A 27,828-nucleotide genomic window follows, 5' to 3' on the forward strand; every position below is an offset into this window, starting at 1 on the left:
TAAGTACACTGTTAAATTTATTAATCTAAAAAATGAGTCAAACTTGTGACAGTTGCTAACATCTCAGCAGTAGGTGGTTGGCCTATTAAGCCATGCTGTCGGCTGCATGAATCTCACTGTAGCCCTTCCATCTCAATGCCTTCTTTCCATCCTAGTTTATCAACCAACCACCAAAAGCTCACGTTCAAAACTAACACAAACTACACAAAAAGCACAACTATTTAACGAACTTCAGATGCAAATAAACTAATCAAGAAATTGTCAGATTTTGCGAATGTCTGGAAGGGAAGGAACTAATGCATGTAAATCACTGGAACAATTCATTAGAAAGCAGTAACGCTTCTTTCTGTGTTCTCAAGTAAACACATTATCTGCAACACCTGCAACTTGAAGGTATGGTATCAACAGCAGACACATTCATACAAAATAGGGCCACAGGTAGCAGGCTGTGATACACCTCACAGTTTTTTTTAAAGTAAAAAGTTCACATTTAAGAGGCCTTGTTTATCCAAAGTAATGGATGGCTGGGAGCAGTCAGCAGTAACGCTTCAAATCCTCCAGGATTCTTCTTGCTCGCCTAACCGGAATTCTTTTCAGAAATCATTCTCCTTCCTGAATGTCTGCTTCCTCCATCTCTACATCTGCAGCAGCAGCGCCTTTCTTAGCCTTCTTTCTGTGCTTAGTGGTTGGCTCAACATCCATAACATTAGTTGGTTTGCTGCTTCTGGCTGGAGCCTCGACTGCAAGAAGTTGAGAAAAATAAGGCAAAGGTAAGCAGTGTGGATTCCATAAATACAGCACACTCCTCATTGGGCTGCACCATTACACGTTGATTACAAGAAACATCCCAGCATCCTCTATAAGCATGTTAAGACGGAAATCCAAAATGTTCCAAACTCACTGGTGCACACGAGCCTCCATGCCAATACATTCAAGCCTCCACCGCAGCACCACATAACAAACAAATGTTTACTTTCGTCAAAAAAACTGCAAAACTCAATTAACTGCGACATTACACTAGAGCTAGGTACATTATTTACTGAACTCCACGGTTTTCACTCAACAAAAATGTTAAGTTTCTGTTGTGGTTTTGACATACTAATTGAGCAAAAAGCCAACACTCATAGCTACAAAGGGTGTTTCCAATTGGAAAGTGGCAATTTAGAACAGAGAAACATCTTAAGCCTGACCAAGTCAAATACGAAAGACATCAGCATGAATTAAAGAAGGAGAGGCATTTTTGTGCTAATGCTGAAAGGCAATACAGACACCTTTTCGATTAAGAAATACTCAGTCACAGAATTGAGTTGAACATAACAAAGACTCGGGGGGAGGGGTGAAGTCATGCAACCACATGTTTAAAGTGAGCAGGGGTCCCAGTTTCCAAGTTTCTTCCTCTGCAATTTGTGACAAAAATAAGACCACACTGAAATTTCCTACGTGGAACACATGTCTACACTGTGGCCCAAAGATGGGTAACTTACGGTCCATGGTGGTCTTCTCCCTCTCCATGTGCTTAACTTGCTTCAGCAGCTTCCGGCGCTTTTTGCCAGAGAGTGTGGTGATATCTTTAGAGCTGACAGAGTGAACAGAAAAATGGCTGCTGTGAGAAATCAATAATCAGACCAACACAGCTCAACAAGACATCCGTCAACAACCACAATCCCAGACCAAAGGCAGGCAAAGCACAGGACAAAGGATGTTCACTTGGAGGCAGACTCACCGCCACAAAATCTGCTTGGTCCCCATCTTTACCTGTTCCTTCTCAATTCCGGAACTCATTGGTCTACCTGCATTTTAGAAAGTCTGACTTGGTTTCTAATCTAAAATCTTTTTGAAGAGGCATCTCAGTGGATTCCACTTCCTGCCTATTAATGAAGGACACAAAGGCAGGGAAGAAGGCTGTGAACGGCTTTGCAGAAGATGCAGCTGCTTTTGAAGATGTTCTATACAGGTCATATAGCTTCAGACCGTTAAGAGGCACGCTGCAACATGCTGGGCACCCTTAATTGTGCAGGGCAAGGAAGTGTGGCATCTGAGAAGGCCTGATACCAGGCAGTCTTGGCTTTTCTGGTGATGTGTTCACAGAAAGCGAGTTTGGTGTCCAGGGTGAATCTCAGTGACTTAGCATTAGATAAATGGTGTGATTCGAATTGTGCAGGTTCAATACAGAGAGCCAGGTCTGGACTAGTTATTGCTTGTTGCTCTTGGCGAATGGCAGGAACGGATTGTGAGAAGTCAGCCTGGCATATGATGTCCACTAGTTCTAGTGGGCACCTTGCACCAGTCTAATCGACCCTTATTGATGGTGGTTGTAAAGTCAAACTTCTAGAAAGCTATCCTAGTGGTAGCATGGACCAGCAGTCATCAGGCTAAGACTTTAGAGAGCGTATTAAGCAAGTTATTTTACCAATTATAATCCCTTGAGTACCAAACGAAAGGACACCATACAAGGTATATATCAAATATATATGTATTTAATCTAAACACAACCCCTCTGCACTCTTTATGAGGTAAAAGTACAATACAAGTTACGCAATTAGCATATGATAAATTGCACAGTATACGTTATGCCCTAGGGGCCTCACAAACCATATACTAAAATAGTGGTATAAGAACCACATGAGAATTAGAAAGCAGGCCTGTGGAATCGCTGGGCTACTCTAAACAACCAAAGGTTAGGAACTAGGAGGCCCACGGGAGACGTGTGCAGTATCTAAACACAGCCACAGGTTACCATTGACTTTCTATGGGAAACAAACAAGTTACAAATTTACAATTTAAGGACACCTCCGGATGGACTACGATGGAACCCTTTTAAACTAGGACACTTCGAGAGTCAAGACCCGCGGGAGCACCGGAGTAATCGTGTTACCTCACCCAGGGAAGCCGGGTGCATAGGTGTCTTTTCGTGTGGGGTTTCGTCGTCGTTTTCAATGGAGAGCTGCAAAGAAGCGCTGCAGGCGACCAAAGGAAAAGTGTCCGGGTGGATCCAAGGGTTGATCGAAGATCTGTAGAACCTGAAAGCAGAAGGGACAGAGTCTGGGTCACTTGCCAGTGACCAGGGCGGCGAAAGAAAGATCCCACCAGATGTCGGGTGATTTTAGGTGAAGATGTGAAGTTTGTCTTTTCAGCCACAAGGACCAGGAGGCGTCGACGACGACCAAGAGCTGGATTTGAGTTGTCCCACGAAGGATCTAGTTGACTGCGGTGTCAGAATCCGGACTGGACCCAACAAGCCTTGGCAAATGCAACCCACACAGAATGTCGAGATTGGCTTTGGTGCAGACCAGCAAGGTCTGAGGAACTTCTCCTTTGCAGGGAAGTTGGAGCAAGCCTGGAGCAACCAGGAAAGCAAGTTAGATGCAAAAGAAAGTCTTCGGGGGGGGCTCACTAGCCAACGGACTAGGAACCGCAAAGACGCGTTGAGCTGAAATGCAAAAGCGGGGCCCACGGGTCACTCGTGGAGTGGGGGCCTCTGAGCTTCGGTGCAAATGGTGCTCGGGTCTGGGGCTTCAAGCACCCCAATGCACGACTTAGAGTTACCTCGTGAAGTGAGGACAGCTTGCAAAATGCAGGATGTCCAGGAGTTCCGGTCCCACGTCTCTCGTGTCCGCCACGGGTCTCAGCTTTGCTGTGAGCGAAGGTCGGGGTCAGAGATGTCTGGAAGTCTGTGTCCTGTGTCGCAGATTCTTCGGGATCCGGCGGAAGCCTCGAAAATGCAGACCGGAAAAGTTGCTGTTGGTGCCTGTTTGAACAGGGTGGTCACTCCTTGACCACAAGGGAGATGTCTTCCGTCTTCCAGTCGAAATGGAATGTCGAAGGTCCAAGATATATGTTTCAAAGTTTCGCTCAGGGTAATCTAAAGTCCTAGTGACTGGGTTCCTATACTTATACTAAGTTTAGGGGCTGGAATACCCTTAAGGTCCCTCCTATGGGTGGACCTGGGAAGGGGGTGGTTACACCCGTTTCCCTTTGTCCAGTTTCGCACCAGAGCTGTGGCAGGGTGCCCCAGCAACCGGTTTGAACTGGGAAATTATTGGAGCACCTTGTGTGCCCCAGGCAGTGTCTGGAAAGCATTCACTGAATGCAGCCCTCCCTGCCCCAATACACAAAAGCCTGTCTGGGGAGGTGCCAGCACCTCCTTGGACAGGAAACCTATTTTCCAGGCCTCCCCTGCCGGAGTTTCGTCCAGCAACAGGAGGTCAGACTCGGGTCTGTGGCAGCAGCATCCATTTTGTGATGCTGAGGCTCAGTTTAACGTTAACGGGTAAACCAGTAACTTCAGGTCTTCTCCCTCTAGAAGGGTGGAATGATACCCCTGCCGCCAGGACTGGCGGTGGGAGGGGGGGGGGGGGTGTCAGTATTCCAAAGTGTTTGGCACCTTACACGACGTGTTTTGATAAAGCCAAACCAAAGTTAGCAATAACCGCGAGGATTATAATGCACTTAAGAGTATATGATATGGCTATATCATAGAACCGCTTTAAGGAGATGGTTCTGAAAGCTGCAGAGGGGCTCAGCTCATGCTAGGGCACCCTCTCACATAAAACCAAGCACTCTGCCTCCAGGATTGTTAAGGCCTGCCATAGGAGTGACTTATAGGTGTATATGTGTCTATATGTATGTATAGATATAGGTATACTAAATCTAAGTAAGGGGTGTTTACACCACCTTACCCAGGCTGTGTGAACAGACCTGTGGTGTCAGTTTGGAAGGCAAACCAGTGGTGGCACAATACATGCTGCAGCCCCTGGTAGCCCTAGGGTGCACCTATGCCCTGGGTACCTATGGTACACTATACAGGGGCTCACAAGAGTGACCCAGTAACCAATCTGGTATGTACCTAAAGTACATGGTATCAATTTAGAGAGAGAACAGCTAGGCTGTGGGCCTGATTAGCAGGGCCACAGTCAGACTAAAGTCGAAAAACCAGAGAATCACAGCAAAAAGTGGGGGTAACCATAGGAAGCAGAGCCTACTCTCCTACACGGATGAGTGAAGGCAATGTTTCATGCAATGGATGTCTGGAGCAGAGGAGACTTTCAAATACATTTGTATGATGGTTGCCAGTTGGTGAATTTTGATGCTATTACCACTGAGCAGCACCCTAGGGAACTCCATGTAAAAGATGACGATAACAGAAAACAAGATGAAACCCTATGGAAATGTTCCAAGCGACTGAACCACATTCAAGATTTAAGGATGGGGGTGGGGTGTTCAATGGTGTTTATGGCACGCAAAAACAACCTGCAATTAGGATTCATCTTTATCTGTGGTCAGGATGGTGTCATCTATGATTTTTGAGGTAGCTGCTGCCATGCTACAGCATGATCTGAAGCTGGATTGATAGTGCAAGTGCAAAAGATGGTTGATGTTCAGGTCACCTTGACACTGCGCGAATCTGCTTTTTAGATGATCTTGCGGATGAAAGCAAAATGAGCGATGTGCCTGCAGTAGACGTCATCATTGGGGTGTAGTGTAGGTTTCTTCAGCAGCTGGAGGACTTTTACTGTCTTAAGAGTTTCCGGGAAGATGCTTTGAGTGAGGGGTCATTGATTTGATAATGGTAAGTAATGGTGAGTGAGCTTTTCCAGGGAGGGCAATGGCAGTAGATAATAGTAAAACATGATCTTCAGAGGAGATGACTTTCAAAGAGTTGTGGATGTTAGCGACATCTTTGAGAGAAACTTTTGGTAAAAATGACGTTATGAACAAATTACCCCAGAGTTCTATTACTAGCTATGTGCTTCAGAAGAAACCACTCTTTGGCCATATGAGTGAAATGCCCATGTGATCCTGTTTACCTTATGCCACATGCATCAGCACAGAACCCAATGTAATGAACACATCTAAAAGGAAGTATTATTAGTGTGTCTCAGGTACTAGCAAAACAATTTTTTTTTAAAAACTGTGTGAGTTTCCATGTCAGTAAATACCAGAATAAAATGAATGCTCAAAAGGAAGTACAGTCTCCGTGTAAGACTTATTCAAACCAAATCCTACTTCCACGCCACTATACACTGCCTATCCAGTCTGGGTGGAAGTATTGTCACTAAAAACCAAATCAAGTGGATAAAACCACCTAAAGGCTGATATTGCTTACAAGCCAAATGTTTTACTGCTGCTAGTAATACTCAATTCTAGGCCACTCTTTAGTTATTGTTACAACAAACAATAACACCCTCCCTTCACATCACCAAAAACCCAGCGTGAAGCATTAAACTATGGCATCCACCCTTCACATCGTGAAAACACCCAGCATGGAGACTTAAAGATTCAGGAATGCCCAGACAAACGAGACTGGTTGTCAGAGAACATTCTTTATATGTTTTAATCCTTTTAAAATGAGATTATCCATAATAGCGCAAGCATACATGATATTATTTCCTGAAAGGGGAGAGAAGCATATAGAAATTGGGAATCCGGAATGCAAATGACCATCTTATTAGGACCAACATCTACTGACTTCTCTCAGGACAGCTGCAACTAGCTCTGCAAGGCATCAAAGGGTCTGTATGGAGGAGGCAAGACATTTTCACCATCCCTATATTTCCTCCCACCTGTGTCCACACTCACCCCTTCTTTTTCAGATGAGGCGCAGTGAAGAGACTCAGGTCTGCAATGGTTCCTGCAATGTTGGCGCCTGTGATCTTATGCTTCTGATGCTTACGCTTGCTCAGGACACGGCGCTGCTTGAACAAGTTCTTCCCCAGCTCCTATGGTTTGGATTACAACATGTTTTTATCATTTAGATTCCTCCATTCACATAAAGCACTCCTACAGAAAAATATGTACTTAAAATGAGAAAATAATTAGAATAAATGTCGTATCCACTGGAACACACAAGTCATCTAATATAGTCTTCGGACACATTTTCTTACACTACATACTAGCAGAATCTCGCTGTGTACCTTCCATCACCTTACAAATGTAGAATTTGTAAGGAGACTTAATTCACAGAATGTACGAGTCTCAGCCCCACACAACAGAGCAAGTAAAAATAGGTAATTCCCTTATGTGCCAACTCATTTCTTATTAGGCCTTATCATTACCATGTGACCAAAGATGTTTTTCAGAGGGAATATCGCTTTGGGCAACTATAGATGAGCAGGGGCATTTAGGTACAAAAACCATTAGGTCCAGAAACACCAGGCACGGTTTTACCTTTTGTGGATCTGCACTCGGTAAAAGGATGGGGCTGCAGGCAGAGGCACAGCCTGGCAACCCCTCCAGCACGAGAGGGGTAGAAAATTCTCCCCTCGATAGACAATAGCCTCTACGTCACCAAGATGCCCTCCATGCACCTCCACCAGCCGAACAAGCACTGCCTCCTCAATCAGATATTTACTACTGCCTGAGAGCAGGTAACACTTAACGTAAACTCCCCAGAATCTGCAAAAATCTGTTAAATAATCTGGAAATTCTGACTCGTCCAGCTTATTTATTTCCCAATGCCTGGAGTTTAAATCATAATCCTAGTTAACTCAGTGGGGCATGCTGGCCAACATTGTTAATCTCAGACCCATTATCTTCATGCAGGAATCGTTAATTCTGGGTCTGGTAGTTTATTCCCCACTGCCAGGAGTTTAATTTATAATCCCTGTTAACTCCCAGGGACATACTAACCAGAATGGTTAATTTCAGTCCCAGTATCTCCATGCAGGGTTAATGAGGGAACTATGAATGAGGACTTAATGGTTAGTGCAAAAAACCTAGCTCTCCTTCTTAAGGCTTCCTTAATAAAGCAAAATATAGACACCACTTTTCCAGACTTAAATGTATATTTTTAAGGCATAGTCTACTTTTCAGACCTTTCTATAGGAAAACCGATCTTAGAAACCTTGAATGAAGGGTATACAGATGCTTGCAAAAGGGGTAACCGTATAAATGTTTCTGCTAGGCTGTAGGGTCAAAAGTCATTAGCACAGCAATTATTCTGCTCCCCATGTTCTCGCTGACGGCTACAAGCAGATATTCAGCCCAGTTGGTTTTTAGGTCGAAGGCCTAAAAGGCTGCGCTTGCGCAGTCTTAGGCCGGAGATTTAATGACTCTTAGTAGCGCAGAAGGTCCCGCCTCCCTGCCCTGGCTCTCCTTCATTGGCTGGCTTCCTAAACGGAGGCCAGCCATTGGAGGAGAGATGCGTCACCCCAAACAAGCCCCGTCTTTTTCGGATTTGGGGGCGTCATTTTTGATGTTCTTTAGACAGTGACGTTGTCTGTCACTCAGAACATCAAAACCACGCCCACAAACCCAAAAAATCCGGAAGCTTGTGTCCGCCATTTTGGATCCTTCGCAGTGAAGGTAAGATCGTGTCCGTTTCCCTCCGTGCCTTCTTCCCCCTGTCTGTTTCCCGCTCTCCGTGTATTTTCGATGTCCGTTTGTGCCTTCTTTCCCCTGTCTGTTTCGGTGGGCGTCTCTGCGTCTCCCCCGGTCTGTTTCCCGCCCCCCCCCCCTCCCGCTCGCCGTGTATTTTCGCTGTCTGTTTGGGCGTCTCTGCGTCTCCTCGTCGCGGACAGAATCACCCCGGCGGCCGCCAGCTGCACCGCTGAGCTCTCACGGGCCACCGATGACAAATATGGGCAGTCCGGCAGGGTCAGCGTTGGAGCAGGTATAGACCGCCAGCCGCCCCACGCCTCTCCTTTCATTCGGCCCGCTCACCACCCAGGGCCCCCCGGGCAGCCGCGAAACTTGAGGCCCTGGCGTGCCTCGCTACACCAGGCCCCAGAGCCTATCTCGCCGCCAGCAGGACCGGGGCTACACCAGGCCCCAGAGCCTCTCTCGCCGCCAGCAGGACCGGGGACCGTTCTGGACACTCCGGGACCGGATCTTCAGCACCCCGCGTCCTTGGCTGCACTGTTGCGGAGGCTGTAAACTGGGAGAGCCGCCGGCTCCAACAAGAGAACTGCCAGCGGAGACCCAGAAATACGGAAGGGCTCCTGCATTGCTTGACTGCCCACGAGGGTAGATTGGCCCACGGAAAAGGAAATGAGCCCGGTTGCACCGTGTTGGGTGGGCCGTGAGGACGGGCCTGGACCTGTGCTGAGCCCAGAGGCTGATTGAGAAAGGGCAAGAGACACCCAGTAGCCCGTCCAAACCGGAACGATTCGGCGATCGCTTTGGGACCACAGACTGGAGGTGGCGAGATCGGTCAGGTGAGCTCGTGTGGGGCTGGGGAGCATGACAAACAAGGTGTGTGTTGTGGTAACATGAGGTTAGGCAGCTTGTGGTACACTGAAACTTTGATATTAATGTGTATTATGTTACAAACATCTGAATGCATGCTCAAACCTGGGGTGCGAGGATGAATGTGAATCTATACCACTACAGATGCAAACCGATAGTTATGGCTAAGTGAAATTTTCTGTTTGAAGATTGTGTAGCTGTAGATCACATGTTGACAGACAGAAAAGCATGAATGCCTACACAGTAATGCTTTGTGATGGTGCGCTGTGTAGTCCATGTTGCAGCTTTACAGATGTTTGCAAGTGGTATGTTGCCCAGGAACCCACTCTTAGCCTTGGTGTAACACTCAAATTTGAATATCTATCTATCATGCACGGCCCAACTTACAAATAGGATTTCTAAAATGGGCTTCAAAAATAATAAACACAAAGTTGTTTCGTCTGCAGGTGGATTTTGTATGACGAATGCAATACACGGGCTGGGAAGGGGGTCCCATGAGCCGTGTGAGCATGACATTAAGGTGTCGTAAAGAGACTGGTGGCGTTCTCTGTAGGATAACTCATTAGACGCATGTAAAATTGTCATTTACGTGCATGGCCATTTACAGTAGCGTGTAGTGCCATGGTTCTCTTGCCCAAATGGATGCAATTAATAAGATCCTCCTTGGTTAGTGTCTCAATTCCCACAGTACATATATGGGACCAGTGATCGTGCAGGAAAATCGTAGGCAAATATTTTGGACTAACTCATTCCTAGAACATTGTTCACGGGTAGCAGAAGGCGACGAGAGGGGGGGGGGGGGAGCTTTTACATTTTGTGCCCCCATTTGCATCCCTACCCAAATTGCGTCCATCTTTGCCATTGGGTCTCCAGAGAGCATTCACCCTCTGAGCCCACCTCAGTGCTAGTAGATGGGGCATGCTAGAGCACGAAACAATAATATTCGGCATGTAAATGGTGCAACTATCGTCCTGTAACAAATATGGTAAAGAATTCAAAATGTGTTTTCGTTTAACATATAAAAGCATTTCGTTTCAATCTGCAGCAAATTTGCATGGGCAGGACGTGGCGTTAGCTTTTAAGGAGTCAGTGCATGCAAAAAACTATTAAAGGAGCAGAAAATGTAACAAAATATAATCAATGCATTCTTTGGTGTAAAACTGAATTAGCAGCCATAGCAGCTATGTACCTGGTACAACTCAGCAGTACACGCTATCAACTTCCAAAGACTCCATAGCCGAGTCGTCAGTGCTGGTTTGTCCCTGTGAGCGGCAAGTGATGGATCTGCAACAGTTGATAATATCGAAGGTAGGTATTTACACCCTACCACGTTAACCGTCTACCAGCTGCCACTGCGCTCTACCATCCTGCAGGTAGGTAAAGTAATCTTCCAACGATGCAAACCATGGCGCCCCCACCACAGGAAACAAACAAAACGTCCTTGTGGCGCATTTCGGATAAATGTGTACATTTTCAATATGCCCATTAAGGATTACGAAGTTTACTTTTTTGTGCTTGATGTCTAGTTAAATATACTTTGATTTGGGAATGTTCCACTGCGTCTTTAAAGAAGCTGGTTTGTTTTGTAACGGTGCCTCTGACTCGCCAGATTTTCTGGACAACCTGAACTATGCAAATGAGTGCAATTTGCATTCAGTGCTTGTTTTGGTAACCAAGCTGCTCCCCCAACCCTCTTCCCTGCTCGTAGAAAGACACGATGCTAGACAGGAGCACTCTCCAAAGGCTCCTGCCTTCTCCATTCCGAGACTGAGAGGGAATGTAGCTAATGCCAGACAAATTACAGATATGAAATCAAGGCTCTGTCAGGTTCGCTTTTTTAGGTCGAGGACCTAAAGGCTGCGCTGTGGGAGAGTGCTGTGTTGTGCTAACATGAGGTTAGAGATGGAAAGCTGTCTCTGGAGGCCTCTCCCTCCGGTCAGTGCCTCCTGCCTCCAGACGCTGCTCCCCGGGACCCTCAGGTGGGCCTGGCCTCTAACCCCTTGCCAGCATCCCATTGGGGGGGGGGGGGGGGGGCCTCACTTCCGGCCACTGTGGTAGAGTGGCTGGGTGGGATTGGAACTCTGTGAGGGCTGTGAGAGCTGCGTGGGCTGTGAGAGCTGCGTGGGCTGTGAGAGCTGCGTGGGCTGTGAGAGCTGCGTGGGCTGTGAGAGCTGCGTGGGCTGTGAGAGCTGCGAGGGCTGTGAGGGCTGTGAGAGCTGTGAGGGCTGTGAGAGCTGTGTGGGCTGTGAGAGCTGTGTGGGCTGTGTGGGCTGTGAGAGCCGTGAGAGCTGCGTGGGCTGTGAGAGCTGCGTGGGCTGTGAGAGCTGCGTGGGCTGTGAGAGCTGCGTGGGCTGTGAGAGCTGTGTGGGCTGTGTGGGCTGTGAGAGCTGTGTGGGCTGTGTGGGCTGTGAGAGCTGCGTGGGCTGTGAGAGCTGCGTGGGCTGTGAGAGCTGCGTGGGCTGTGAGAGCTGTGTGGGCTGTGAGAGCTGTGAGGGCTGTGAGAGCTGTGAGGGCTGTGAGAGCTGTGAGAGCTGTGAGAGCTGTGAGAGCTGTGAGGGCTGTGTGGGCTGTGAGGGCTGTGAGGGCTGTGAGGGCTGTGAGAGCTGTGAGAGCTGTGTGGGCTGTGAGAGCTGTGTGGGCTGTGAGAGCTGTGTGGGCTGTGAGAGCTGTGTGGGCTGTGAGAGCTGTGTGGGCTGTTCTGTGTGGGCTACTCCACTCTCTCACTACCTCACAACTTCTCTCTCTCAAAACATCACTACCTCACTCTCTCACTACCTCACTCTTTCTATCTCACTAACTCACTTTCACTCTCTCTTTCTCTATCTCACTACCTTACAACATCCCTCTCCACCTCACTCTTTACTACCTCAGTCTCTATCTACCTCACTCTCACTCTCTCTCTATTTCAATACTTCACTCGCTCTCTCTATCTCACTACCTCACTCTCTCTCTGCTAATGCAATAGGTATCACATACGCAAAAATAAAAACTAATGCCAATACTAATGCCTTCTTTGTGTCGATCGAGGAAGTAAACACCGGGCGAGTTCCGCACCATGTGATCGACAGGGCGGACTCGCACCGGGAAATCCTTCAGGACGCCGTTGTTGGAGGCGCCAGGTTAGTGTTTGTATCGTGTAACATTTGAAACTCTAGGCTAGGGCGGCAGCCGCGCAATAGATAACTCACCATAAGTTTTCATTTAAACACAGAGAGCAGCAGGTCAAACACCACGGAACAGTGCGTGGATTCGTTTGGAAGAGTGGCGGTAAGAGAAGTTATTTGGTTAGGATTTAGTAGTGATTCATTTAACGTATGTCGGATGGTAGTAGTAATGGACCGTTACTTATGTATTATTCAGGTGTTGGCACAGAGAGGCCTTTCGCAGGACAAATAACTAAGAGCGATCAAAAGTTGCTAATAGGACCGTACGTACTTCACTGTTTTCTTTAGGCTACTCAGGGTTAAAGGGTAACAGTAGTTCACCTGGTGTAATTATTATCAGCACGTTTTTATAAGCTGTCACAGTGAGGAGCATGTTTTTCCTTTACGAGCACGTAAATATTTCCACTTAAACTAGTTTTTTCTACAAGTTGTTTAGACTTGTACATTTTTAGTGTTGGCTCCATGAAACACGGGTGTCTTATGGTGGTGTGTACTTTTAGAAGCTTTTTTTCTGCAGTGTTCACTCCAGCACGCACTTGCGAGATGTAACCTGTACATATGGAATCATTCAATAGAATTTGGGTTTGTTGTTGTTTTTTAGATCCTGTTGAATCTGCAATTTGAACGACCAATCACTCAAGGATTACTGAATTTTGCTTGCAACTATTTAATCCCCTGAAGAAGGGTGCTCTATGTACCCGAAATGCATTGGGTTTTGCTTTTCGAATTTCAATTATTGATGAATCTTTATTACAATTTCAGTTGGACTGGAAATATGTTGTGTTAATATTTTCAAGTGTTCCATGTTTTTGACCATGAATATTTTGTGAAACAAGTATACACAAATATATTTTTCGATGTATAAAGTGGAAGATACAGATAATCTCCTTTTGAAAAATAAATGTTGAACTGAAATTTGAATACTTGTGAAAAATTCCATTTAAATTACAGAGGCGTTTAGCCCAATCGCTGTGCGACTAGCAGTCCTGGGTTGCCCAGGGCTTGTATTTACATGTTTGTTACTTAGGAGGGAGTTTGGCACACAACCCTCACACTAGTAAGCACGCTAAGATTTCTTCACCATCCACATAACTCATTCTAATAATTGAGTACAGGAGTGCAGTTCCACTTCACACAAAAAAAAAAATACAAATGACAATGCCATATGGCGTACTTTTTTTAGACATTGTATTTTATCGATAGTAGATAATTGCTATTTGTTTCTTTAAGATATATAGATATTGTTTAGCTGTTTTTTTAATTGATTCCTCAGGACAAAAGTGTTTAGGAGATAGTAATGTTTTGCATTTAATATGACTGTGTGCACATTTTACATTTCAATTCCATGTAGCGATATCTTTAGTTGACTCTAGACTTCATCGTCTGTGCTGCGAACTACAGGTCAGGGTAAATTGATTTACATTTCAAGTTCTTTAGACGGGTATGTATGTTGTTGTTGTTTTCGTTCAGAGGTAAGCCATTTTGGTTTTTTTTCCTAATCTTATGTTTATTCTCTCTTTTCTAGGTTCAACATGGCCCGTGGTGATTCCCTTCAGCCATGTGCACCGCTGTGCACGGAGTTGTTCAGACAGGTATGTATGTTGATTTTAGTTTATGTTAGAGGTAAGGCATATTTTTATTTTTACACTGCACTTTCCTTTTACTGCTGCACTCTCTCCTCAGCCTCTCCCTGCGCCATCGCTTCACTGCTGCACTCTCTGCTCAGCCCCCCCCCCCATCCAGGCTGCAGCCCTCACTCCTCCACTGCACCATCACTCACTGCTGCACTCTCTCCTCAGCCTCTCACGGTACCATCGCTTCACTGATGCACTCTCCTCAGCCTCTTACTGCACCATCCCTTCACTCTCTCCTCAGCTCCACTATACCGTCTCTTCCCTGTTGCACTCTCCTCAGTCTCTCACTGCACCATCCTTTCACTGCTGCACTCTCTCCTCAGCCTCTCCCTGCACCATCCTTTCACTGATGCACTCTCCTCAGCCTCTCCCTGCACCGACCCTTCACTGATGCACTCTCTGCTCAGCCCCCCATTGCATCGTCGCCTTAACTGCTGCACTCTCCTCAGCCTCTCCTTGCACCGTCCCTTCACTGACGCACTCTCTGCTCAGCCCCCCATTACATCGTCCCTTCATTGCTGCACTCTCTGCTCAGCCCCCCATCCAGGCTGCAGCCCTCACTCCTCCACTGCACCATCACTCACTGCAGCACTCTCTCCTCAGCCTCTTACGGTACCGTCCCTTCACTGATGCACTCTCCTCAGCCTCTCACTGATGCACCATCCCTTCACTCTCTCCTCAGCTCCACTATACCGTCCCTTCACTGTTGCACTCTCTGCTCAGCCCCCCATCCAGGCTGCAGCCCTCACTCCTCCACTGCACCATCACTCACTGCAGCACTCTCTCCTCAGCCTCTTACGGTACCGTCCCTTCACTGATGCACTCTCCTCAGCCTCTCACTGATGCACCATCCCTTCAGTCTCTCCTCAGCTCCACTATACCGTCCCTTCACTGTTGCACTCTGCACCCTCCCTTCACTGCTGCACTCTCTGCTCAGCCTCTCCCTGCACCGTCCATTCACTGATGCACTCTCTGCTCAGCCTCCCATTGCATCGTCCCTTCACTGCTGCACTCTCCTCAGCCTCTCCCTGCACTGTCCCTTCACTCATGCACTCTGCTCAGCCCCCCCATTGCATCATCCCTTCACTGCTGCACTCTCCTCAGCCTCTCCCTTCACCGTCCCTTCACTGGTGCACTCTCCTCAGTCTCTCACTGCACTATCCCTTCACTCTCTCCTCAGCTCCACTATACCGTCTCTTCACTGTTGCACTCTCCTCAGTCTCTAACTGCACCATCCCTTCACTGCTACACTCTCTCCTCAGCCTCTCCCTGCACCATCCCTTCACTGATGCACTCTCTCCTCAGCCTCTCCCTGCACCGGCCCTTCACTGATGCACTCTCTCCTCAGCCTCTCCCTGCACCGTCCCTTTATTGCTGCACTCTCTCCTTAGCCTCTCCTTGCACCGTCCCTCCACTGCTGCACTCTCCTCAGCCTCTCCTTGCACCGTCCCTTCACTGATGCACTCTCTGCTCAGCCCCCCATTGCATCGTCCCTTCACTGCTGCACTCTCCTCAGCCTCTCCCTGCACCATCCCTCCACTGACGCACTCTCTGCTCAGCCACCCATTGCATTGTCCCTTCATTGCTGCACTCTCTGCTCAGCCCCGCCCCCCATCCAGGCTGCAGCCCTCACTCCTCCACTGCACCATCACTCACTGCTGCACTTTCTCCTCAGTCTCTTATGGTACCGTCCCTTCACTGATGCACTCTCCTCAGCCTCTCACTGCACCATCCCTTCACTCTCTCCTCAGCTCCACTATACCGTCCCTTCGAACTCTCTCTATCACTACCTCACTCTCTCTTTCACTAACTCACTATCTCTCTCACTACCTCACTATCTCTCACACTACTACACTATCTCTCATTCACTCTCTCTCTACCTCAATCTCTACCTCACTACTCAACTCTCTCTTTCTCACAGCATCACAATATCACTACCACAGGAACTATCTCTCTAACACACTACTTCACAACTTCACTCTCTCTATCTCACTACCTCACTCTCTCTACATCACTACCTAACTCTATCTATTACTATCTCACTATCTCATTCTCACTGCCTCACTATATCACGACACACTCTCTCAAATTCACAACTCTCTCACTACCTCACAACTTCACTCTCTCTCTCTAACTCACTGCTTCACTCTCTCTATCTCACTACCTCACACTCTCTCTATATACTACCTCACTATTTCTATCTCACTATCTCTCACTATATCACGACACACTCTCTCTAAAGTTCACTACATCACTCTCTCACTACCCCACAACTTCACTCTCTCTCTAACTCACTACCGCACTCTCTCTCTCTCAAATACACTAACTCACTTTTACTCTCTCATACACTACCTCACTCTAGCTCACTACTTCACAACATCGCTCTGTTTCTATCTCAATACAGCACAACTCTCACCCTCACTACCTCATTCTTTCACTACCTCACTCTATATCTACTTCACTCTCCCACAAAACAAAAATAACTACATCACTACTCAAGTTAAATCTATAACACTATCTCACTCTCTCTCTCACTAACTCTCTCCATAACATCACTCTATTTCGATATCACTCTCACTACCTAACTATAACACAAGTCACTCACTCAAAAAATAACTACAACACTCTCTCGCTGACTCACTCTCTATCTCACTAGCTCACAAGTTCACTCTCTCTCTCCAACTCACTACGTCACTCTGTATCTCACTAACTCACTCTCTCTTTCTATCTCACTAACTCACTTTCACTCTCTCTTAAACTACCTCAATCCTTCTCTATCTCACTACATCACATCACTCATTGTTTCTATCTCACCACCACCAAAAATCACTCTCCATCAGTAACTCACTCTTTCACTACCTCACTCTCTCTGTCTCACTCTATCTACCTCACTCTCTCTCACTACCTCACTCTCTCTATTTCTATCTCACTAAGTCACTTTCACTCTCTTTCACTAACTCACTCTCTCTATCTCACTACCTCACAAACTCACTCACTGTTTCTATCTCACTACCTCAGAACATCCCTCTACCTCACTCTTTCACTACCTCACTTTCTCTGTCTCTCACTACCTCACTCTCTATCTACCTATCTCTCACTACTCCACTCTATCTCACTACCTCACAACTTCTCTCTCTCAAAACATCACTACCTCACTCTCTCACTACCTCACTCTCTAGCTCACAACCTCACAACTTCACTCTCTTTCTCTAACTCACTACCTCAATCACTCTCTATCTCACTACCTCACTCTTTCTATCTCACTAACTCACTTTCACTCTCTCTTTCACTACCTCTTTCTCTATCTCACTACATCACAACATCACTCTATGCTTATATCTCACTACCTCACAACATCCCTCTCCCTCACTACCTCACTCTTTACTACCTCACTCTCTATCTCACTACCTCACTCTCTCTCACTACCTCACTCTCTCTCACTACCTCACTCTCTCTCTATTTCAATACCTCACTCGCTCTCTCTCACTACCTCACTCTCTCTCTGCTAATGCAATAGTTATCACATATGCAAAAAACAAAGCTAATGCCAATACAAATGACAATGCCATTTATTTAGGGATACAAAAGATAAAAAAATAATGAGCAATTCTAATAGCTCTACCTATAATATTGCCGAGACCATTGCATTGTAAATGCTTGTTTACCTGTCTAACCTGATTTCCAATACTTTTCGACCAAGATTCCTCACACCCACCGCCTTATTATTCCTCCGCTCCTTCTTTCGGACCAATCAACTAATGCCAGATGCCAACAGCAGTTTGTGGAAGACGCGGCTTTAGGGTGGCATAAAGCACAAAACAAGCAACTAAAATAACAGAATACCTTTAACACTTTACAGGGAGGACCTCTAATACAGAAATCACATTTCTAATCTAATCCATCATGCTGACAGGTCCTTCAAAGAGACCTAACACAATTATTCAATTCTGTTAATGAAACCACCTCATTTTAATACCGAACGTTGCAGTGGTTCTTTCGACCAGTTGCTAACCTTAGAGTATTCACACGGTTGCCCTGCCACCATCCTTATATTACTCCTGTAAGGGGTTTATATAAGGCTTGATGTTGTCTCAACGTTAAACATTTAATTCTACTTAGAAGTGGGATCCTCCTCTTCCATCCTGCACTGATATTCTGTTTACCTCAACAACATAACTTTTTTATTTAAGGGACACAAACAAGCCCAGCCCAGTTCAGCGACGGTTCATCGTATTTCAAAAAAATCATAAACCCTCTTCCATCCAGATGCTGGGTGGGGCAGCTCATGGTACTTTAGGGGCCTATAGATAAAGACTGAGGCCCCCAAAGGTCAATCCAGGAGAATGATCAACCACCAAAAATATGAAAGGAGATGCACCAAGTGAATGATACACCTCCTAAAAAAGGAGCCAGCCTCTATCCTCACAACTGTGCAGGAAGGTATATGTTTGGGAAAGCTAAGAAATAAGCTTTGAAGGTCTCTCACTGCTATGCCACAGGCTCCTTTAAATAAGTCCCATTGCTCTTACATCAAAAGCTCCGGAAAGAAACAGACTAAACTATAGAGACCCTAGAGAACAGTCATCTCTGAAATAGTTTAGGCTCTGAAAAAAAAGCCCAGGTCACTCTCAGCTAATAGAATACCCAAGCCAAACTTTCAGCAACCTGTGAAAAACATCTATCACCCTGAACCCCAATTTCTTTGTTCTCCAAGAAGTACCTGCACCTAGGGAAACTTTGGGAGCACTATCAACCAGATGATTTCCAGTCAGTGTGAATTCCAGATAGGAGTGGTAATTTCCTGGTCCCAAAATGAGGTCCTCTTTTTTACACCCCCCCCCCCCCCTTTCGGTAGCAACAAACACAGTGCGACAATGTGTCTGTTATTAGGGACTGTTCTTTATGTGGTATAAATGTCCATTAACAGTACTTTAGCGGACAGCATTTCTTTGCAATTTCCCTGCACACCCTCCACAGGGCCACTATCCTCAGCAGCAAATGTAAGCAGTATATCAAACATGGTAATGGCCTGAAGCCTAAGCCAGCTGTCACCCATGAGCGTTCTCTCTTGCCTTCTCCCTCTCCCAGCGTTTGCAGTGCAATAAAAATAGGAATGTCTCAAAAGCTCGGAGAAATGGTAACAGTAAAATATACCGGAAAAAATATAAACTGGAAAGAAGCACTTGTGGAACATATCCAGTAAAACATAATTAAGAATTAGAAAAGGTTATATTGAATTGTATTCATATAACGCTCCCTACCCCTGACAAGGAGTTGAAGTGCTTTATGGCGAGTAGCATGGTACTCCAGAACCTAAGGTTCATTATTAGTCCAGCTGGTATTATTTATTGGGATTAGTATTGTGCTTTCTAGAAAATAATGTAATTCATTTACTCAGTTTATTTATTGTAGATTACAATAACAGAAGTTGGTTTGCTCATTAGTGTGTTGGGGGGGGGGGGTAGGTGAGTTGTTACAAACGGTTGTCATGAACAGATTACTGCACCCAGGGCAAACCAAAACAAACATCATCTAAAGTAAGCAAAGATTAAAGTATTGCTTGTCACCCATCCTAAAATTAAATTAACCCTCACACTCAACACGTAGGAGAAAGAAAACAGTCAATAGTGGCAACTGATAAATAAATCTAATGGTTCCAACCCCAGTGCAGTTGGGGGTCTTGTAAGAGATCCAATAACAACGAAAGAGTGACTGTTTAAAAACACACTGAAAGAAACACACAAATGTTTTTAAAAGGACCCTCACTCACCAACCTGGTTGGTGACATGCTTCATCATTGGGTCCCCACCGGATCAGCCGAGTGCCGTTCCGGTGTGCTACGACGCCTGCAATTGCAGCGGAGCGGGTTGTGATTTTGTGCAAGTAAAATAGTGCAAATTAAAAAGTAGCCAAAAGCTCCCTGAAAAAAACTATTTTAGGTGATTTGGGTACTAATAAAAACAGATGAAGGATCAATACCAACTGAACAATGGAGCTGGGAGATCTTATGGAATGTAAAATGTGGTCGACATGAACATGTTTCTGCTTGTAATAGCAAGTTCCGCTAAGCATTCATCAGGACCTTTGTAAATAGTGAGACCATGGCGGTATACGCACGCTAAGGCGTACCCTAACCTCTGGTCGTATGTGGAAAACTCACGGTTTTACCATGAACAATGGTCTTTAGGTAGTTCTTAGACCGGAGGTTACCTGTAAAAGAAAACATGGGAACAAATTGCTCATCATAATTCTGTCATGTCATCAGCTTTCTCACAAAAGCGGTTTACAGGCATATCAACATTGGGTGTTTCTTTCAATAAAAAAGGGAAGAGAAAGGAAAATGCACGTCCCATCCGGGGCCACTGCTCTATTCAAAACCCTGGTTATCTGGTTAGCTCATTCCTGCCCATTTTGAAAAAAAGGGGGTTAACCACCTTTGCTTTTTAGGTAGTTACCACTGCCTCCCTTCCCTTATGGTGGGGCAAAAAGAAGAGATACACCCGGCAAGTTACTGCCTCGTATTCTCAATATCGGCACAAACATTTATATCTGTAGCTCTTTAAGAAGAAAGAAAACAAACCAGGCGCCACACGTAGTTAAGGCAAATGGTCGCCCTGTGTTTAAGGCAGAGCGATGTACTAATAAAAACGGCGGTTGTGGAGAAAAAAGGCTTACTTGAGTCAAATGCACAAATTACTTCATGGAGCACAGACCTGGGCCCGTTTGGAAGTTCTGTGGAATAAACAATTAAAGGTTTTACGTCTACAAGGTGTCGAGAGAGAGGAGCCCCTCTCCCCAGTAATAGACGGACAGCACTTACTTCCAAGATTTCGGGATCGCACCAGGTGCCTAGCGGTGCACGTCTGGCTCCGAATATTGTCGTTCCACCAGCAGGACCCGGAAGAAAAAGGACAACATTCCGTGTCACGTGTGACGGCGTTGTTAGGAACGTCACTACGTAGCGTCAACTTTTCATTTCAGAAACTAGAATGATAACCTTCTCATTCATGATGTTTCCAATGCCAGACTAATAAAGCATTTTCGAAAAACGTTATTAAGTATCCCTCACGAGTGCAAACAATAGTAATTATGTCGGTTGGTTATTGGACCATCAATTCAGCCCCAAAGTCACAAAAAAGTGTAGGCGAGAATAACTGCAGCCATACACGACATTATCTCGCTGGCCAACAATCAGAAGGGAAAGGGAAAGAGAGGGGGTTCCACAAATGCAAAGGCGCGCTCGGCAGGGGAGTCTGTCCACACTAACCGGCAGGACAGAGTGCGATGTTTTGTGGTGCATTTCTTTTTTGGTTGCGCAACCCATCCTTCAAACTATATCCAGGGCCAGGTTTCACCACAGGGTATAACTAGAGTCAGACTCGCCCATAACCCCATGCTGTAATATGAGACCTTTTTTAAAACCATATGGGGTTTAGTCGGTGGTTCTTGTGTATAGATCAGGACAGTGGGATGAAATGGCAAAGACAGACCCAGACAGAGAGAGACACACACCCGCTTGCGTGGTAAGAATTCATTTGAGGACAGTTCCCCAAGGCATGTTATCATTAAGCCCCTGACGGTAAGTAGAAAGACGGTAAATCCATCTTTGCTCCCTTTCGAATAAGGCTTGCTGCGAATGGGGACCCGGTTTTAGCTGCTCGATTATCGTCCAGGACAGATCGTTGGTAGTATGGCCTGTGGCTAGGAATTCTGTCATCTTTGTACACGCTTTTCGACATCTAATGTTGCTCCGGTGCTCACACACCCGTTGCTTTATTTTCCTTGATGTCATTCCCACGTAGCGTAAGCCACACGGGCAAGTAATCAAATAAACAACATTTGAGGAATTGCAATTTGTGTGAGACCGTTGGTACCAGATGGATCCCGACTCAAGGTTAAGTTGTTTTGTTGGCTTCGTCAGATGGCAGACGCTGCATGACCCACATGGGTAATGGCCCGTAACAGGTGGTCTTGTAAGAGATGCAACATATAATAAAAGTGTATTCAACTGACGAATAAAGTGCACTGTTCAGCAATACGCTGCAGCCCAGTTTAGAGGGGCGGTTCAATATCCAGTACACAGGTGACGTGGACCAGTGCTGCGCTTTGGGGTGCAGGCTGGTTTCTTTCTCCATCAGCACAGAAGAGTTCAATACCCCTGTTACTAGAGTATACACTCTCTAAGGTAATGCGCAAGAGGTTGTCAAATTTTCTTGCAAGTGTATGTTTGCTAGTTTTATTATCCTTAAGTATGTCCAGCTCTAAGTGTATGTTTGCTCAGTTAGTACTATTTATTTACTATACACAACAGAAAACAAAAATCAATTTTGACTCGTATTGTGTCTGTCATCTACTTTTTAAAAATTATTTTGTGACCTCCTCAAATGCGTCCGTATAACTGACGTTTTGTCCTGAATTTGGAACAGGTGTATGATTTTTTATGTCATTGCCCAGATATGCATCCATGGCAGGTGGCCACCCTAGACGAGTAACACAGGTTTGTGAGTGATACACCCAGCAGCGTGTGCCACAGACAACGGACCATATGGCCTTCGCATAGAATGGCTCTGCTCCTTCCCTCCAACTCGCTCTTCAGATGAGGAATCACAAGTAAATGATTAAGATAAGGCAGTGCAATAGGTAAGACTGGTTATACTGTGGGATTTATGGTGACTGCACACTAGATCGGCGTGCCACCAGTGGTCTAAGTGGGGGGGGGAGGGGGGGGGGATCTAAGGGGCATGGCGTGCCTTTACTTTTTAAGTCTCGGCCTGATCCAGCGCATGCGCTGGTCTCGGCCGAGACATTTTGGGGCTCTGAAAAATACTACTTTGGTGGCGATCAGCTTGCTAGAACGCGCACAAGAGCGGCGCGCATGCGTGTTATTGCAAGATGATTGCTGACAGCTCGCATTTCTGAAGCTGCTAATTGTGCACCGCAAGTTTAATGATGACAATTAATTCCCCAGCGTTCTCATTCAGATGTCCCTTTTATCTGTTTTTAAATGTAGGAATGCAACCTTTCTGCCCACCTTCCCTCTAAACCTTCTTTCTTAAGCTCTTGTTGTCTATCTTTATCAGTGCCTGTCAGTGTCCATGTTGTAGTTACCCGCTCCATAAATAACTATTCTAGTAAGAACCTCCTCGATTACTGTGCCACTCCCGAGAATGTAAATTTCAAAAGGCGAAAGCTCAGACTCCGTAGTTATATAATTTTCTGTATAGAGCACAAGTTCCGCATTCTTTTAAAAACCGCCCAAAACAAGCCGCTTCCCACATAACAACAAGGACTGATTAAACATGCTTCGCATAGTGTCCTACCCGAAAAATGTGCTGCTTCTGTCATTGTATCCAGATAAATAATACAACGAGTAACAATGCACATACAACAACAAGCCTGGACTATTAGCTTTGGCAATTTTTCTTAGCTGCTTAAGCTAAATAAGCCAAAACTGTGGCTTTGTTGTACATAACATTGAAAATGGTTCAGTTCTGGTTTTAATCTTTTAGGCACTTAACGTGGTGGCAGAACTTGTAAGTGCCAGAGGATCTGAAGGCGCACATAAAACAGAAATAAATACATAGAACTAAAAACATGTTTTCAAGCGTTTCCCAAAATGTATTATGATTCAGAACTCCTCTGAAGTCTGTGATGAGGTTATTACAGACTACGAGGATAGGTATAGAAAATAGATACCTCCCCTCCGGGGACAAGAATAAACAAAAGATTAATAAATACATTGTTCTATATTGCCAATTTAGTTAAGGGATCTGACATGTCCAAGTAGATTTCAAATGAATAAGTGGCAATAGTTACATATTTGTTTAGTATGAACAATGTTTCAGATTGCCAAGTTATTGAGCATATTTATGGCCACAAGATATGGCCATTGGCTACATATTTTTTTGCGACTTGCATTCTTTTTTTCTGCTGTTCGGGGGTGCTATAATTGTATTAACTAGGGCTGTGAATCTGAATTCTGTCTACAGCTGAGCGATGATCATAACTTTGCAAACCTGACAGAATTTTAAACACAGATTGTGGAAACATTTCTAGCAAAATCTAGTTCTCCCTCAACAATGCTCTTCAGTGCTAATCTTTTCTCAAGTAAAACTTGTGCTTTGCAAGTTTTTTCACCTACTTTTGACTTTTATTAGGCCAAAAATATAATCCTGAAGAATGTGTAGGCAACGTTCCCTCACTTCCTCAGCCCCTCGTAAAGGTTGCATAACAAATGGGCCGGCCCACACTTCTGCTTCATTAAATATCTGAAGGCTGGCTGGTCTATTCAACGAAAGAGCTCCAGAGGACGCAATGCTCCCCGAGGGGTGGAGTAAAATAAACGGATTGGTTAGTGATGGAGAAGGTAATGGGTGCGCAGACGATGCATTTTGTGCAGCAACAAAAGCTACTCTTCAGACCAATGCGGTGTCAACCACGCATAACAAATGGAGCAGCTACTTCTAGGACCACTGTGCAAGTACGTTTAGGCCTTCGTGGAGGAAAGCACAACTCAAATGCTACAACACCCATTTTAAATTTTGTTAAAGACTTGGTTGGGTTGAAGGACGACAAGATTAACTACTTATCTCCTGGCCTTTGCAGAATGCATTGCTTAATTAAGCATGACATCACTGTGAAGCAGCAGGGTCATCTGCACATGGAATGTAATAAATGTTAAAATAATACATTAAAACAAGATGTCAACGTTTAGGAATCTGCACTCCTTTATTATGGTTAGTAAATCTTATCTAAAAAAAACTGTTCTACGTACCTAGAGTGTAATACACTGTAGTTACACCAACCAGGACCAGTGTAAGGATTTTCTGTACTATAGGCAAAATAGCATTTTGTCTAATGGAGCACTCCCCACACCCTTCCAGAGAGCTTGTTCAAATTAGTAACTAATGAATCTGCCAGACAGCAGGATTTATTTGCAAAGGAGGGTGGTGAGTCATTTATCGGAGAGTCTTCGCTCATCAGGAGGGAATATACATATGGTACTTTGGATATTTTCTTGTTCAGGGGATTCACTGGGTATCCTCCTCAGCAGCTTTATCCATTGCATCATGCAGGGCAGAGTAAGTCACGGTCAGTCTTTCCTTTGCTTTGATAATTTCATTGTTCAATAAATCCTGGGCATTAGTTTAATAATTGGTGATTGTTTTAGTGGATGTTACTGCCTTTAAAGCCCCCTTCCCAGCTGTCTGTGCTAATTTGCGTTTGCCCATGATCTGTGCTTTACCGTCTAAAGCTTATTGGATATTTATTAAAAAGAAATAAGGCACTGACCTGCCTGTTCTCGTGTTTTGTGTCTTCTGTCTTAGTCCAATCCAGTCCGGTCGAGTTTCAATTCCATCCTTAACAAGCATTTGCAATGCAACAGGTCTCTGTTACGCGATTTTAACCAATTCAATGTTCGAGTTGGGCAATGGCCGATGCAAGCCCTACCTGCCCAGTGCTGCGCATGACCGTTGGCCAACGCAGCCCTGCCCACTCTTTAGAACTCCTGCACCGCGGCGAAATTTGTGACGCGGTTAAGGAGTTAAGCAATTGGCATTGTAAACGACAATGCCTTTTATTTATGTTTTAAAAATTAAAACAAAAATAAAGGCATTGTCATTTACAACGCCAATAGCTCAAACTTGCATAAATGTGAGACCTGTTGCATTGAAATGCTTGTTTTCTACATATGCTAGATGGCGTGTTCACAAAAGCTACCCAAAAAATCTATATTTAGCTTGCTTCACACTTAACATATTATAGAATAAGTATAAGAAAATAGGTTGGCCCTTTCGGGATGGGCGGGAGATGAAATTACTTTACACTAGTGTGCAGGGCGATACTAAACTGGATTTGATCCAATGTTCTGTGAGCTATTAATATGACCAGTCCTTAGAAAATAAATATTTTTTAGTAAGAGTGCCATCTTATTCTATCTCCTAGATAGACTTGTTATACCATCAAAGTAGATCCAATCAAATCTTCCCCAGGAGATTGGTCAGGAAAGGCGGTTGTGACCAGATGAATTTCTTGGTACATGATTAATGTCGAGCAAATCAAACTTACCAGTTAACTTCGAAATCACCTGCCACTATTCCGGGGTGCCAGAGAGGGCGAGGAGAAAGCACAGGTAAGGAGAGGGCTTTGACAACACAGTGAGAAAAGGGAACCCCGGGAAGGGAAGTCAGAGACTGCAGTGAGGCAGAGGTTACAAAAACTCCAAGGCAGGCATGAGGGGGGTCACAGAACAGACAATTATAAAGGGATGAGGGGTGCCAATGAAATAAAATAGGTTTTCCTGATAGGTTGTGAGGTCCAGGGTGCACCAAACTCGCCGTAATTACAAGGCAGGGAATGTGCATTAAATAACTAATCAATGACATCAGATTTAATCTCATTCACTGTACTGGTTCAGAGAAGATTTGATCTTCTGGGTCATCCTAAAAACCGACCATCTGCGTAAACCGGACTGAGGCAAATTTTATTTATAACCCGAGTGTGTCTCCGCTGTCAGTCACACCGGCGGCACCTATAGGAAGTGCGGTATATTGATATATCGGAATTGAGTAGTTTAGGCAATAAGATAATAAAACAAGCATTGGCATAGCCAATAGGTCTCGCTTTTGGGACCTTATAAGCATTTAGTTATGCAGCACAATATCCTTGGTGCAACAACATCAACTAGTGCATGGCTAAACACTTATAAGGTCCCAAAGGCGAGACCTATTGGCTATGCCAACGCTTGTTTTATTTTAGGAAAACAGTTCCCCTACTTTTTGTCAAAAGTCAACCATCCCGGGGAGGTTAATTATGGGAGCTGAAAAGCTTCAGCTAAAGTGTCTTTCAGGTAGCCTCCTGAGCTGTGAAACTGAGGGAGGGGGAGACCGCTAAACAAGCCTTCTTGGCAGATTGCCTGAAAGAAGTGTATATGTGCACAAATGCTGAAAATGTAAAGAGCGCCTGGTAGCCGGAATTGGCTTTAACTGATGGAATCCCCTAAAACTTCCTGGTGATACACATTTATTCATTTTGAGAGGTACTGTAAGGGAGCTACCTGCTAAGATGTGTAATGTTTTTTTTTAAAAAGACAGTTCGCATAAAAAATTGCATCCTGATGACACACATATTTTTTTTAGGGCTATCGTTAAGGGCGTTGCACGGTAAGATGCAAATCGTGTGCTTTTAAAAGAGTTAAACAAAATCACAAAAATGCTCTATGTACACCCTGCAAAAATCTATATTTTGGAAACACTTTATCTTAAACCTTTTTGTGTAGCAGCCAATCTTATGCTGTGTGTAATGCAAGTTTAAAATAATGATGTGCATGTTCACAGTGCTTTCTGTTACAGACTGGGACTTTGTAGCACTATACATACACAAGTTACTATTCTCCACTGCAGGATCGACGAAATGAAGAAGTAAGATTATAACAGAGAAGATAATTCAAGGGGTCCTAAAATAGGCTTGGTCTACAAAAGGGAATTGCCATCGGAGCAGGACAACACTAACGAAGAAATCAGATCGCCTGTTTAGTAGAAAGGATACATAGAGAGATAGATGGGGTAGCGTGTCACAGGTCCCCTCGCTGTGCGAGAAAATTGCTGAGCACGTAAATGAAATGGGGTGGTGATAAACAGGTTCTTTGAATGGAAGAAAAGAACAACCTCTAAAGAAAAATAATCACCTTTTTAGGACCTGTCAGAGATTTGTTAATTTTACGTCCAGGAGCCATCTTTGACCACGTGAAAAGCTTCTTCTTCGCATCCGCTCCGCCTCTGTGCGTTTCAAGTCTCGCTCTCAGCTCACCACAACACGCCTCCTTTTCCAGATAGCCTTCACAT

The 27,828-nt window shown here is 45.1% G+C and overlaps 1 protein-coding gene across 1 annotated transcript; it reads right to left on the reverse strand.

The window, feature by feature from the left end:
* C9H11orf98 (chromosome 9 C11orf98 homolog) lies at positions 1 to 27,828 on the reverse strand. Its single transcript, XM_078660604.1, has 4 exons — positions 27,672 to 27,828; positions 6,580 to 6,719; positions 1,485 to 1,576; positions 1 to 740 (listed from the first exon to the last, which is right to left on the reverse strand). Exons 1-4 carry the CDS (start codon positions 27,717 to 27,719, stop codon positions 601 to 603), a joined length of 420 nt encoding a protein of 139 aa, XP_078516730.1. The 5' UTR covers positions 27,720 to 27,828; the 3' UTR covers positions 1 to 600.

The sequence above is a fragment of the Lissotriton helveticus genome, chromosome 9 (genome assembly GCF_964261635.1).
Source record: "Lissotriton helveticus chromosome 9, aLisHel1.1, whole genome shotgun sequence".
Classification (NCBI taxonomy): Eukaryota; Metazoa; Chordata; class Amphibia; order Caudata; family Salamandridae; genus Lissotriton; species Lissotriton helveticus.